This window comes from Apium graveolens, chromosome 5 (genome assembly GCF_009905375.1).
Source record: "Apium graveolens cultivar Ventura chromosome 5, ASM990537v1, whole genome shotgun sequence".
Classification (NCBI taxonomy): Eukaryota; Viridiplantae; Streptophyta; class Magnoliopsida; order Apiales; family Apiaceae; genus Apium; species Apium graveolens.
This window is the reverse complement of record NC_133651.1, coordinates 161,961,832-161,977,570: the sequence shown is the minus strand read 5'-3', so window position 1 is coordinate 161,977,570 and position 15,739 is coordinate 161,961,832. Positions and strand designations below refer to the sequence as shown.

Here is a 15,739-nt window from a genome sequence, read left to right as displayed (position 1 = left end):
CACATGAAAGAGATTATTCTTGCGCTGCCCAAGAACTGTGCCTACCGCCTAATCACTCGCATCACACATCATCTCAAAAGGCTCTGTCCAATCCGGTGCTGTAATAACTGGTGTAGTGATTAAACTCTTCTTAAGAGTCTCGAATGTCGTCAAACATTCATCATCAAATTTAAAAGGCACATCCTTCTCAAGAAAGTTGCACAGCGGCTTAGATATCTTCGAAAAGTCCTTGATGAAACACCGATAAAAACCCGCATGACCAAGAAAACTACGGATTCCTTTCACTGAAATAGGTGGTGGAAGATTTTCAATGACTCCCAACTTGGCTTTATCCACCTCAAGACCCTTGCTAGAGACCTTATGCCCAAGAATAATGCCTTCACGCACCATAAAATGACATTTTTTCCAATTGAGCACCAAATTAGTTTCCACACACCTTTTGAGCACGGTATGAAGATTACTCAAACATTCATCATACGAATGTCCAAAGATGGAGAAGTCGTCCATGAACACCTCAACATTACTCCCAATCATGTCAGAGAATATAGCCATCATACATCTCTGAAAAGTGGCTGGTGCGCCACATAACCCAAACGAAACTCTGCGAAAAGCAAACGTGCCAAATGGACAAGTGATGGTAGTCTTTTCTTGATCCTCTGGTGTAATACAAATCTGATTATACCCCGAGTAGCCATCCAGAAGACAATAATACTCATGAACAGCCAACCTGTCAAGCATCTAATCAATAAACGGAAGAGGGAAGTGATCCTTCCCCGTGGCCTTGTTCAACTTTCGGTAGTCCATGCATACTCTCCATCCTATGACTGTTCTAGTGGGGATGAGCTCGTTCTTCTCATTTGCTACCACAGTAATAGCTCCTTTCTTAAGCACACATTGCACGGGACTCACCCAAGAACTGTCAGAAATAGGATAAATGATTCCTGCATCTAGCCACTTCAGAATTTCTTTCATCACCACCTCTTTCATGATAGGATTAAGTCTGCGCTGTTGCTCAACAGTTGGCTTACTACCTTCCTCTAGCAGAATCTTATGCATACAATATGAAGGGTTGATCCCTTTGATATCTGCTATGGTCCATCCAATAGCCGATTTGAATTCTCTCAAAATCCTTAAGAGTTTGTCCTCCTCACTACCTGAAAGGTCAGATGCAATAGTAACAGGTAATGTAGATGTATCACCTAAAAAAGCATACCTCAAGTGTTCAGGAAATGACTTAAGCTCCAAGGTGGGTGCCTCCTCAATTGATGGTTTGAGCTTTCCTTCAGCATTTTTGAGGTCAGAAGTACCAAGAGATTCAAACGGCATGTCCAGCTTTCGCCTCCAGGGAGAAGCATTAAGATATTGTAATTGCTCGTTGCCATCTTCATCATCAGTGTCAAAATCCCCCACTAAGGCCTTTTCCAATGCATCAGATATTAGCATATGATCGAGTTTTGAAGTAATCGCGGAATCAATCGCATCCACTTTTAAGCACTCCTCATCTTCTGTAGGGAATTTCATTGCTTTGAATACATTGAAGGTCACATCTTGATCCTGCACCCACATTGTAAGTTCACCTTTCTGCACATATATCAAGGTATGGCCAGTGGCCAAGAAAGGTCTTCCCAAGATTATGGGAATCTTCTTATCTTCCTCAAAATCCAGAATAACAAAGTCTGCAGGAAAGAAGAACTTATCCACCTTGACTAGCACATCCTCCACTATGCCTCTTGGGTAAGTAATAGAACGATCAGCCAATTGTAGAGACATGTAGGTGGGCTTTGGATCAGGGTAATCCAACTTTTTAAAGATCGACAACGGCATCAGATTTATGCTTGCTCCCAAATCGCAAAGGCACTTGTCAAAAGACAACTTGCCAATGGTGCAAGGAATGGTGAAGCTACCTGGATCTTTAAGCTTTGGAGGTAACTTTTGTTGCAGCACAACACTGCATTCTTCCGTTAGAGCAACGGTCTCAAGGTCATCCAGTTTCACCTTCCTTGAAAGAATACTAGGCATTTGCTCCAGAACCTGAGCGAAAGGTATATTGATGTGAAGTTTCTTGAACACCTCCAGAAACTTACCGAACTGCTTATCCAGCTTTTGTTGTTGCAATCTCTTAGGGAAAGGTGGAGGAGGATAGAGCTATTTCTCCCCTATATTACCCTCAGGCAGAGTGTGTTCAACAGTAGTCTTCCTTGGTTCCGCCGCTTTCTCCTTTTGCTTAGCTTCTTCATCTCCAACTTCAGCTTCTCCTTCTTTTGCCTTTTCAGCATCAGCAACTTTCCCAGACCTTAAGGTAATAGCCTTGACTTGCTCTTTAGCTTCTTTACTGCCTGGCACTTCCGTGTCACTGGGAAGTGTGCCAGGTTAACGATTGAGCACTGCATTGGCTATTTGACCGATTTGATTTTCCAAGGTCTTGATCGACACTGCATGACTCTTGCACAACAGCTTAAGTTCCTCAAAATCAGCACTAGTGGGTGCAGCTGCACCTCCCTGTTGAGGATATGATTGCCTTTGAGCATACTGCTGTGGTTGCTGGAATCCAGGTGGATTGAACTATTTACTCACACCTTGCTGATATGGTGGCTGAATAGCATTCTGATTATTACCCCAGCTGAAATTTGGATGATTTCTATTATTAGGATGATAAGTAGCTGGCACAGGTTGTTGTTGTCGCTGATAATTGTTCACATACTGAACAGATTCGTTAACAAGAGAACACTGATCCGTAGCATGAGAACTTGCACAAAGCTCACAGACCATAGCTATTTGATTGACTCCATAGGTAGCTAGAGAATCGACCTTCATAGACAGCGCTTGGAGCTGCGCTGCAATAGCGGTGGCTGCATCGACTTCCAGAATACCTGCTACCTTCCCAGGCATCATCCTTTGAGTTGGGTTTTGATGCTCATTTGCTGTCATAGTCTCAATAAGATTATAAGCCTTACTATAGCTTTTGGCCCACAAGGCGCCTCCAGCTGCTGCATCGAGCATGGGCCGAAATTGGGCCCCTAAACCATTATAGAAACCAGTGATCACCATCCAATCGGGCATTCCATGATGTGGACACTTTCTCAACATTTCCTTGTAGCGCTCCCAAGCTTCGCACATAGATTCTGTAGGTTGCTGCGCAAATTGAGTAAGAGCACTCCTCATAGCAGCAGTCTTTGCCATTGGATAAAACTTTACCAGAAACTTTTGCGCAAGATCTTGCCAAGTAGTGATGAACCCAGCTGGTTCAGAATGTAACCAGTCCTTAGCTTTATCCCTCAGTGAGAATGGGAAAAGCCTCAGCTTGATAGCCTCATCAGTCACACCATTATATTTGAAAGTACTGCAGATCTCGACAAAACTCCTTATGTGCATGTTGGGGTCTTCAGTCGCAGCTCCTCCAAAAGAAACAGAGTTCTGCACCATCTGAATAGTGCCTGGCTTGATTTCAAAGGTGTTAGCTTGGATAGCCGGATGAAGAATGCTTGACTGAATGTCATCAATTTTAGGCCGAGAAAAGTCCATAAGAGCTGGATCTGCCGGAACAATACGATCACCCATGATTACTAGCTCCTTCTGCTCACTTCCTGAATCCGAATCTTTAAAATCTATCTTCTCCGGAATATCAAGAACTTCGTCTGTCTCCTCAACTGTATCTAAAGTCCTCTTGCGAGTACGAGAACGAGTTTGCATAAATGCTCGCTAAAGTACCTGAAACACAACCGAAAATAATAAGTAACACGTCTTAATCACTGAGTCATAATGACCAATGATGGTAAGTACATAAACTAAAAAAATATGCCGAGTCCTCGGCAGCGGCGCCAAAAACTTGTTAGGGCAAAAACACGCGCTAATATTCACGCAAGTATACGCATTCGCAAGTAATATAGAATACTTTCTAGTTCGTTCCCACAGAGACTCAGACTAATTATGTTCAATTAAACTCACTCACCAATGTATGATTACTTCTCAATGTTAAGACAATAACACTTAGATTTAAGTAACTAATTATTAACTACAATTAACTATTAAAATTAATCACTTAATTAACACTTCGAATTAACAATATTAAAACACTCATGAGATCACAACTTCATTACTACTTCCTTCAATAGTCATTGTTATTACCCTTAGCAAGCAACAGTGATGATATTAATCGAATAACACGAAACTGATAAAAGCCAACTTTCATTGTACTAATACCATTCTACCAAACATCCACAATTAAGATAGAAGTTGAATAGGCATCAATTATATTGAGTCCCTATATGTCTACAGAAATTACCAACATAATGATTTAAGAACAAGTTATTCCTTTTGATTATACAGGGCGAATAAAACGGTTAGAGTTACCCACTAATCATGCAGACTCGTACATGAACCTATGCTAGCATGGCAAGTTCTAAATCTCGAGATCCACCGTCGCTTCACAAGAGATTAACACCCTATCTTATATATTCGGGACGCCCATAAGACGAATACACACCAATACTAGATATCATACAATCATCACACACTAAGGTATTAAACAACTAACTAAAGAATTCCATAGTAAATCCGTTACGACCCCATGATCACGATTAGTCCATGCTAGCACTTATCGTCATCATGGGTTCATATGAAAACATGATAAATAAACACAAAAGAATAATAACTAAACTAATTATATTAAACCAGAGTACGTCACAAGAGTAAATAGGTTCAAAGCAAAAAAAACTAGCATCCAACGTTACAACGAAATAAAGAATCACAAGAAAATATGCTTCCTCTTCGTTGCGGTGTGCTAAAACGGTCTTCTTCCTTATCTCCTTCGCTCCTTGATTAATACTATGATCCAACACACGTGAAACGTCTCTGAAATTTACTTATATAGGAGGCCCATAAAACTCAGATTACTCAGAAGTTGGAAGCCAAACAGAAATAGGAGTCTAAAATAATAAATCTGATTTTCTGTCCCTGCGCCGCTCAGCATAACTGAGCGGGCGCTCAGCTTCCTGCGCGACCGCTCAGCATAGATGAGCGGGCGCTCAGACCCCTACTGGAAAATGGTCTGTTTTTGCTCCGTTTCTTCGCTGTAATCTACTCATCTCTTCCCTCTTGCAATGTTAGACACATGTCAAGGCTTATTTTTGATGAATTCTCCCCCGAAATGCAACTAATACCCTGAAATGCACAAACACTAGAAAAACGCATCAAATACACAAAATACTTGATTTCAAGACACCAACTTAAGCTATTATAAGATGTTCTAAGTGGTATAAAATGCCACTTATCACCTGGCATAGAAAGAAGCAACACTCAGTATCCACATCTACTGTTGAAGCTGAATATATAGTTGTTGGAAGCTGTTGTGCTCAAATCTTGTGGATGAGGAACCAACTTCGGGATTATGGTCTGTTGATGTCAAAGATTCCAATATTCTGCGACAATACTAGTGCCATAGCAATCTCTTACAATTCAGTTCAGCACTTAAGGACAAAGCATATTGATATCAGGTATCACTTAATCAGAGAGCATATCACCAATGGCACTGTGGAACTACATTTTGTACCCACACACAGGATAAAATTGCAGACATCTTCACAAAACCACTTGATGAAAATACTTTCTCTAAGTTGGTTAGTGAACATGGAATGTTAAATCTTTCTAAATAATAAATTAGAAGTCAATAACTGCAATTTACCTTGAATTATGTGTCATTATTTATTTCTCGTAGTTCAAATATTTGTGTGCTTGCATCTAATTGATAAATATTTTAGCACACTTATATTGATAAATTGTTTGAAAATAATTTAATCATAATTGGTTAAGTTATGAGTAAAATATGGAAGCATAATTTTGATTTGATTTAATTGAGACTTTATCAATTCAATGATAAAAGTTTCATTTTTAATAATCAAAGTTGTGATTTATTAATTTTAGTGGACTTTAAATTATTTAATATTTAAAGAGGTTCATTAAAGTTATTTTGAAACAAAACAGCATATTTTATGTCATAAAGATATAATTATTGTCAAAGTAATAATAATATTTATTTAATTATAAATGAAATTGTGTATTATCAATGTAATGAATTTTAAATAAATCCATATTTATAAAATTCATTTAATTCATATCTTATTTTGTGCAAAACATTTGTTTTAAATTTATCAATCTTTTTCTTTTATGAACAGAAGAAATTTAATAAAATGATTAACAAAATATGTTGTGTAAATCAAAAAATTTATTCAAGTGAGCTGGTAGCCTATTTTGTTCTAACTTGTAACCTGCGACCTCACTTACCTTGTGGTCGCAAGTTGTAAGTTTGAACTCAATTTTCAACCAACTCCTAACCTGAGACCTCAATTACCTTGTAGTCGCAAGTAAGGATTAACTCAAACAAAACACAACTCCTAATCTGCGACCTCTTTTACCCTGTAGTCGCAAGTTAGGACCTCAGTTTATGTACAAGTTCTAATCTGCGACCTACAGTTTCTCTGTAGTCGCAAGTTAGGACTTAGAACTTAAGTGAAGTCTAACTTGCGACCCATAAGTCCTTGTAGTCACAGGTTGGAACTTAACAAATTTTTTGTTATTTTTTCCTATGTGTATATATATCAACAGACTTTCATTTTCATTTCTTTATATACACACACTCCTAACAGACTCAAGAGAGAGAACACGAGCAATTTTTTAATTGAATATTAGTATACCCAAACTCTGTCAAAATTCATACTGATCACAGATTATTTTAGCCCAGCCTTTGACTTTTCTGTAGACTATAAAAACTTGGGTCTTCACCGGTTAAACAGAGAGATCCCGATTTGTGGTTGCATTAGTTTAAGGGACTGTTTGTTACCACTTTTACTTGGTTAATTAGGTTATTTTGCTCTCAATGCGAATAATTGAAATTTTGTTCTCTAAAAATTTGTGTGTTGGACTTTAATTAATTGTTTTAATTTTTGTGCACGATTAATTAATTTTACGATCAAAATATTATTCTCATTTTTTGTAATAGCGGATAATATTAAGATAGTAAACAAATTTTTGGTCTCGGTTGTAAAACGTAATCCAGCTCATTTAGGTGATTTTGAAAAATAGATTCATTTTCTAAATGAGCACCCAATTGTGCACTATGCTTTAGTTACTAATGTCCAATTGAATGTTGAGCTCCTCATATACATTCACAGTACAACTGAAGACACATCAGATGATGACAGGCTAGGGTTCTCATTTTTCATTAGTGATGAAATAATTCAAATCACTGATCATGATTTCAATGAATATCTATATCTTCCTTGAGATAATTTCGATCCATTACCACGGAAATGGGAACTATATAGCTTCTTCAGAGCCATCAAGAGCACCATGCCCAATGACACTCTTCCAAAACACTTCAACAATATTCATCTACCCAAACCCTGGAACTTGTTCTTTAATATTCTATCCTTCTGTTGGTCTCCAAAGACTGGTGGATTTCATGGAATAACACAATTCATAAGGGAAATTGGAGTAGCTTTTGCTCATAACCTTCGAATCAACTTTGGACGTTTATTCATGATAGAAATCCCGGAGAACCAATCTTAAACAAGATCACATCGTATATGTCAGGTTTCTCCAGATTTTTCTAAATGGCAAGCTCAAAGAGGCTCATCAAGAACTTGTTCACAGTGACAACATGGAACAATTTCCAAAATTGTCCTCAATATTGGTGGTTACCATGCTAAGAAAGACTCCTTATGCTAACAGCAGTCCCATTCATGTGACGGACTTCATGCAATAATACTTTGACTCCATTGCTCCAGAACCTGTCTCTGAGTCCGAAGATGATCAAGAACATGATGATCAAGAACCTGATAATCAAGAAACTGATGCTAAAAATTAGGATGATGCATAAGCAGAGACTGAACATGAAGCAGATCCCCAGCCTAACCCTAACGCTCAGCCTATGGATGTTGATCAAGAACCTGTTAGTGATGAACAGTCAGAAGAGGTTTCTCAACCTGAAGCTACTGAACATCAAGAAGAAGCTGAGCCCACTCAATTAGAAATAAATGTTTAAAGGCCAGACCTCACAGCTATGAATGAATCTTCTATGAGTACTAGTTTGATGCTTTAATTGATATTGATTCACTTCACCTTGCTGACATTCACACACAACTTGCCCGAGAGAAATTACTTTCAGGAGGAAGTGAGTTTGTTTTTACGAAAATTCATAACCACCCTCTAGAGCTTATAAACACAACTCAAACTCTCTTAGCCCAGTCCCTGGAGTATAAGGATCCTATAAGTATAGAGGTAGAAACCGCACACGATGCAGCAAATAAGGAAGGTACTTTGAGTGAACCCACATCTCTGTCTCCAACGAAGCAAAACAGTACCCCCACTAAGAAAACTATAACCTCCCTTGTATCTTCCCAAAAGGATACAATGGCTGAAAAGGCAAATAAACAGTCACTGGATCCATCTTCTCAATAAGGTGGGTCTATTGAAATTCGCCCGTCGGCCACGACATCCTGTATTGAGTCAAACACACTCTCCAATGTTAAAGATCTTGAAGCTTTAAATGAGTCGATCATAAGAGCTTTATTTGGTGAGGTTGTATTGACGGTAATAGGGCATTCAACCTTATTACAGTTAGACTATCCTGTTCTAGATCCTTCAATGGATCAACTTCCTTCACATGTGTTAGAAGAGGGTGTTGTAATCACTACCACATCTAGCACAATACTTACCTGCCCAGGACTAATAAACCTAGATGCATCTGCGGATAGGGGATCCGAAATAGGTGCATATCAGCAACCTATTGGCGCAAAATCAAATTCAACTGGTAATCCTAAGGGAAAAGCGTCTTCACCGACATTAAAGGAATCTGGGGAACAAATGCCAGATATGACGGCCTCAGTGATCCTCCCAGAGATTCTAACTTTGGATTAGTCGTCTCATGATGACATGCAACTTGTCTTGGACAAGGATCGGGAATCTCGAACTCCAATTGCACCACTGCTGGCCTCCTTAAGGATGACTCAAGTGTTTCCTGCAGGTACATCTTCTGGATCTCGGTGCTATGAGCGGAGTGTATCCGTAAGGATAAGTGAAACACAAAACCCTAAACCGGGTGATAGAGTGCTAAGTGATACACTTTGAGAAGCCCATGAGACACCTACTTCCCAAACTATACCTATAGACATGTCCAAATATGTAACTAAATCTTACCTTGAAGAGCAGTTAGCATTCATAGGTAGCTATCTCAAAGAACAACTGGATCTCAAGGATCAATATCTCAAGGATGAACTGTCTATCAGGAATCACCAGATTGCACGTCTTTCCAAATAACTTGAACTTCAACAAGCATCATTTGCTAGTTTACGGGAATTCGTGGTGCAATCTCTTTCTCACTCAGGAATAGGAAAGGCATTTTCCAATATTGAACCAAAGATCTCAATTAGAAAGCAAGCGTCAATCCCTATTTTCTCTGAATTAGCTCTTTCTAGTACTGGGGCAAAGACCTCAGTCAGTAAGCAAGTGTCTGTTTTAGAACCATCTACTAAGAGATCCCTGTCTTGATCTTGCCTGCTCAATCAACCCCAGCTCTGAAGGATAACACAACTGAAGGGGAGAAATGTGTCACCCAAGAAAAAGTAGCTGACTCTGGATATGATGAGTTTGGAGATGAGCTACAAGAAGAAAAAGAACAAGAAGAAGAGGGGATTGATGAAAGGGTGTTACTAAAGTCATGACATGCTGCTGAAAAGAGTTCTATAACTCAGGGGGAGCAATCAACATCAAAACAAGATCATCTGAGCAAAGTCATTACAACTCAGAGGAATCTTCTATCGGAGATATATGCTCCAAAGCCCCTATTCTCATAGTATGAACTGGAGGAAAGAGAGATAGATGAGAGCGATGTTCCTAAGGGGTGTGAACTCAGATTTGAAGAAGTGATGACGGAAGAGAGAAAGATTATATATGAGGATGAGGAATTTGAAGATGAATATGCCTTCTCGGATGATTGTTTGTTCTATGGATTACCAGAGAAATTCAACCGATCTTATGAAAAAATTCAAGGAGAGATTGAAAGATCAAGAGCTAAAGTGCAAAGAGCTATACAGAGAAGGGAATCCAGAGAAGCAAGAAAATTATATCTTCGGGCTAACAGGAGAGGAAGGTAATAGGATGAGATAAAAAGGAGAATGGACAAATATGAAACTATCATAAGTTAGACCCTGGCAACAAGAATCTTCTAAACATTGTGGAGAAGTATAGAGAGGATTATCCCAATATTCATGAGTTCTATGATCAGTTCAATAGGATAATCACCGGTACTACTGTGAATATTCTAAAGAATGGATGGAAAATCACTATTAATTATATTGATGTAATACAAATAAAGATCTCCATAAGTGTCCTGAAGAAACTAAACATTGTTGAACTGTTTGTCCTTGCATCAAAGATTCCATGGTTGAAATCGAATGAAAATGAAAACTTCATAGACAAGTTTCGGAAGTTGATAATGGATGTGTCTCCTCAAACATTCTTTTATCCATTCGTGATCAAGGTATTTGCAGATGGAAAAATGTAAAACATCACCATGTATGATCAACATATATGATCCATTCATTTTTTACAACTCACTTTCCTGGAAAGTCAACTCAGGAGCAAAAGAGCAAAACTGGAGGCACTAGGAGTTAAAAGATCATAAGCAGACTTTAGAGCAGCTGAAGTTCTATAAGCTTACAGCTTCAATGGCAAGATAATCAAGGACTTAGAGAAGGACATGAACAAAGTGAAAAGAGCTTTTCAGGAGATGGTATTTATAGATGGAGAGGCATAAATTAATCTTCTCAAAGATAGTGAACCTATCATTAGCACTGATGATGAAGGGGATCAAGGATTAAGATCAAGGATTTCAGAACAAGCAGATCAGAAGCAATACAACAAGTCTTGACGGATGTAAAACTTTCCACATGTAAGGTAGACAAGGTTGCTTTGATTCCCATCATACAGATAGTTGATGAGGTTATGAAAGAAGAATCGATCAATGACATTGAGAGAGTACGAGGACATCCTAAAAGGCTAACAGTCTTCGTAATGGCAAAAAGATCTAATATGTTGTTTGAACTGTTTCTTAAGTTCTCTAAGATCAGATATCTCCAGTTGATGCTTAATGAACTGAATAATCCACCTCCCATTAATGCACTTGAATTAGAAGCTCGTGATTTGGTCCAAGCTAGACTGAATGACCTTCTGAATGGAAGCAAAGGATCATCTCTTCCAGACTCAACAACATCAACAGATCCTATAAAGAAAACTACCAAGAGAAAGTCTGTTCAGATTTAATCCACTCAAGAAGGAGAAGGTAGTCAAGGCAAGAAGCTCAAGAAGAAAAAAACAAAGAAGACATAGATAATTTGTTCAGGCTAGAGGAACACTTCTTTGTAATTTGTAATTTAAGAAATCTGAAATTGTATATGTAATCCAGAATGCATTTACTACCTTTATCTGTTTTAAGGTTGTACTTTTTCTTATTGTCAGTTGAGTTATCCTTAGGAATTTGCTTGTCAAACTCTAATAATGAAATAGGGGGAGATTGTAAAGTATAATGTAACATAATATGTAAATGAGGAATTATAACTCAGTATGTAACATAAACAGATAAACAATATTAAATTGTGAAGCACAGGAACCCTGAAGATGAAGAATGGATAAATACAAAAAATTAAACAATGGAATTAATGCTCTAAGTCTATAACCAAGTCATGGGAACAAGTTCATTAACATGTTCAAGCCTCCATGAAGAATAAGATGTCAAAGGACTTCCAGTGTCAGTGAAATGATTTGATTTCAAGTATTGAAGATCAGGGTTTCAGTGATTGAAGCAACGAATAATCATCCAAGATATATCAGCTCAGTATTGCAAAAGAAATTAAATTAAATCAATTCATGTTAGTTGTTTGTTAACCAGGCCAGTGCACCAAGCATCAACATTCCAGAAAAGAGTTAATTTAGTAACACAGAAGAAATGTTTCTTTTATACAACTATTGGAAATAGAGGGAAAATATTCTAAATCAGAAATTACAATGCCTTGTGGTCGCAGGTTGAAAGGTTATGAAAATATTCTAAGTCAGAAATCACAATGCCTTGCGGTTGCAAGTTGAAAGGATGTGAAAATTTTCTAAGGCAATCACAATGCCTTGTGGTCGCAGGTTGACAGTTGTGAATATTTACTAAGGCCTACACTATACCTTATGGTCGAAGCTTAGAGGTCACAGCTTAGAATGTGAAGAAATATTCTAAGGCAAGATTTCTGCCTTGTTGTCGCAGGTTAGAAGTTAAGAACATTTTCTAAGGCTTATCCTGTGGTCGCAAGTTAGGACCAAACATGTTTTACCCTCTGGTCACCAGTTACCATTTGGAGTTTATTTTGAAGAACAAATGCAGCAATTCAAGGGATTTTTGTGGATACAATTATGCCACCTGGCCAATAGAAATTGAAGACTAAAAGCAGCAAATGAATATTTTTTTCATTTGGTTATCTTCTTTAGCAAACAGAAAGTGTATTAGGAGAGCTCCATTAAAGACCATATTTATTGAGCTTGTAAACACAAAGTTGTGCTACTGAATTTATTGTAGATAATCATTTATTTGATTAGATTGTAGCAACTTTAAGGTTTATATTAATAAAACAATATATTCCTCGAATTGTTTCTTTCCTATTTTGATTCCGTATAATTAACGGAGAACATAAAACGAAAAAAGATTGTAGGCATTGTATTCAACCCCCCCCCTTCTACGATACTTTGTGACTAACACTTTGTTATAGCCAATCTCAGTGAAGAATCTTCTCATTTCAGCATCTCCCAAAAATATTGCATAAGAATTAGGAGGAGGGAGATGAAGAGCATCACGAACTGTTTGAGGAGTGACAACCTTCCTCTGGTTATCAAATTAAAAAATGATGCTTGGAGTGCCTGAATCACCTCCATCATCATATAAATCAGTTCTCCATAGAGCTAGAACTTGATCTCCAGAAACAGTTGTTGGAGTTGTGAGAGCAAACCCAACTTCACTCGACCTTAAGAAATCTTGAAAATTATGAAAATCAAGATTGATTCAATTGTTGTCCAGAATGGCAACGTAGTTATTTGTGTAGAATTTGGCACCACCATAGTTGAAAGGCTTAGAAGCAGCAGGTGAAGACATGATTTTCTGTAGGAAATTTGCTTAAAAACTGATTTAGGGATTCAGAGTTTAGGCTCAAGAGAGAATGAGAGTAAGAGGGTGAAAGTTAATCAGAAATTGATAAAGTGATAATTAGAAATCAAAAATTGATTTTGTTTACCACCCTACTCCACTACTGAGAAACGTTTTACCTTTGTGGGATATGTGGCATAAGTTTATTGATTGAAAAGTAATCATGGACACATGCAATTATGACATTAATACATGCACAATTACCAGAAGTAATGTTTGGTAGATTACTCAATCATTTTACCTATTCTCACGCCATCAAATAACAACTGTATTCACTTAAATTTACCCACTAAATTACTATTTCAATACTCTAAATAAAATATTGACCAAAAGCGTACTTTTAATAAATTCAAAATATTATTAGAATATAATAGTCAATCAGGATTTGACCAATATCAGTATTTAACTAGCTACAGTCAGTACTTATTAGTCAATTCAACTTTGAAAAATATCAGGACTTATCTATCAGAGTTTATCATGCAACTACCTTCATAGTTTAACTATCAGGATTTAAGCTTGACTTAAAAAAATTTAATAACAAATAGCATGAATACATGACATCAGTGTTTATCACAGTTATCAAACTTTAAGAAATACTGATACATAAGTATAAGATACCAAACTCTGATCATATTTGCCTATTTACAGATCATTTTTCATCCTTCAGAGTTTGAGAAATGTCCTGTAATCATTCCCAATTTATTTACCAGTCTTGTAAAAGTTGCTTCACAAAATGGTTTGGTGAAGATATCTGATAACTCCTGATCTGTAGGCACAAAGTGCAACTACACAGTATCTTCCATTACATATTCCCTTATGAAATAATACCTTATGCTGATATATTTAGTCATAGAATGTTGTACTGGATTTCTTGTCATTACAATGACACTTTGATTATCAAAATTGTAACGATCGGGAAATTATGAATGTTTTATATTATATTAAATAGGTATTATGTAAATTATGATACAATAAATTATGATTGGTCATAAAAGGTTAGTTGTTATGCGCTATATGTGTTCTGTGTGGTTTAAGATATTTTTCGGGTATTTTATTACGTGTTAAATGGATTTATATTAAAAATTATACTATCCAGATTTTGTTTTATTAGCTGATATTTCATATAGGGCAATTGGCTTTATTTTGTATAATATGGCATATACCATATTGATTTTCCGAACATCCAGTTATTTAGAAAATATCTCGTTCTGTGGAAAATGATTTTTTTTCGGGCTCCTACGGGTGCTTAGAACCCCATAAAACTCATATTATTATTTTTATAAATTTGTGGGACTTTCAAATGTTTAATATGTTTGCAGTTTTGGATTAATCGTAATTTTTAGGAATTTTTGCCCTAATTTTTGTATTTTTTGGATTAAAAATTATTCCCCGTTAATTTTTAATTTTGGACTAATTATTTTTATTAAATGTTATAATTTGGCCCTAAATAATTTTGGGGGTATTATTTTTATAACTATAAATACCATTTGTCTATTATTTAATTATTATTTAATCATATAAAAATCATAAAAAAATCAGAAAAAACAGATTATTCTCTGAAAATTAGGGTTTATGTTTTTCAAAGCATGATTTTGAATTGATCTGGAAAGCAAAACAGTGATGTTTGTAACCAAATCGAAGCTCTCGAGGAGCTCTACAAGATTATATCATCAAATTATTTCAAATAGGTATGAATTTTAAAATTTGATTTTTTCACAAGTCGAATCGAGGCTTACTTCCATATGTAATAATATTCATTCAAATATGTATTAATCCTCAATCCTTAGCATGTATTGAATTAAATTACTAAGAATCAAATATATCATAAAATGTTGGGCAATATTAAATTTATATTGTATATTATAATCCTCCTATTGTGTCATTTGTGGTTACTTTGCTTTTTCATACTTTTCTTCCTTCCGAGTCCATGCTTTGAATTTCTGTAGTCCCCCTGTTCTTCCTCATCTTATCTGCTTCTTTTTTCCCCTTACCTGTAGGGTCTTTTGCTTTGCCTACAGAAGGATCACTCTCAAATGTACTCCTGTCTTCATCTGCTGAACCTATATCACCATCTTCTTCTGATCCACTTAAGCCACTCTCTTGCATCTCCTTCTGCAATTGCCTAGCAGATCTTTTCTCTTCTTTTTGCTGCTTAGCCTTTTCTCTAAGTTTCTGCGCCTCTACTTCCTTGGCAATTTTCCTGTTTTCCCTTGCCTTTCTTCTCTCCTCGGCCTCTTTAACCCTATTCTTCTCAGCCAGAAGCTGATCCTTGACCTTGTCCAAGTGAGTATCATTTTTTACCATGGCACCGCTATAGCGTCAAAAAGGGGCGTCCTATAGACTGAAATTTCAGAAAGGCCTCCTTTATACCCTCTAATGCCTGAGTATAGAAAACAAGTTCTCGTGCCAGGTCATCATTAGCATCCACCTCCTGCTCTTGATTCACATCAACAGAAAGCTTGTGTATGCAGTCCACGTTCTCAGGCCAGCTGATGTCTTCCAGCTTAT

General features: G+C 36.9%; 1 protein-coding gene and 1 non-coding gene across 2 annotated transcripts; one reads left to right on the top strand and one right to left on the bottom strand.

Moving 5' to 3' along the window:
- The first annotated feature begins 3,058 nt into the window (after positions 1 to 3,058).
- On the top strand, positions 3,059 to 3,165 carry LOC141662314 (small nucleolar RNA R71). The gene has a single exon (XR_012550435.1). It is a non-coding gene; the product is annotated as a small nucleolar RNA R71 (small nucleolar RNA).
- Positions 3,166 to 15,133: 11,968 nt separating this feature from the next.
- On the bottom strand, positions 15,134 to 15,535 carry LOC141660455 (uncharacterized). Its single transcript, XM_074467441.1, has one exon. The coding sequence runs from the start codon at positions 15,533 to 15,535 to the stop codon at positions 15,134 to 15,136; it is 402 nt and encodes a 133-aa protein (XP_074323542.1).
- Between the last annotated feature and the right edge of the window lie 204 nt (positions 15,536 to 15,739).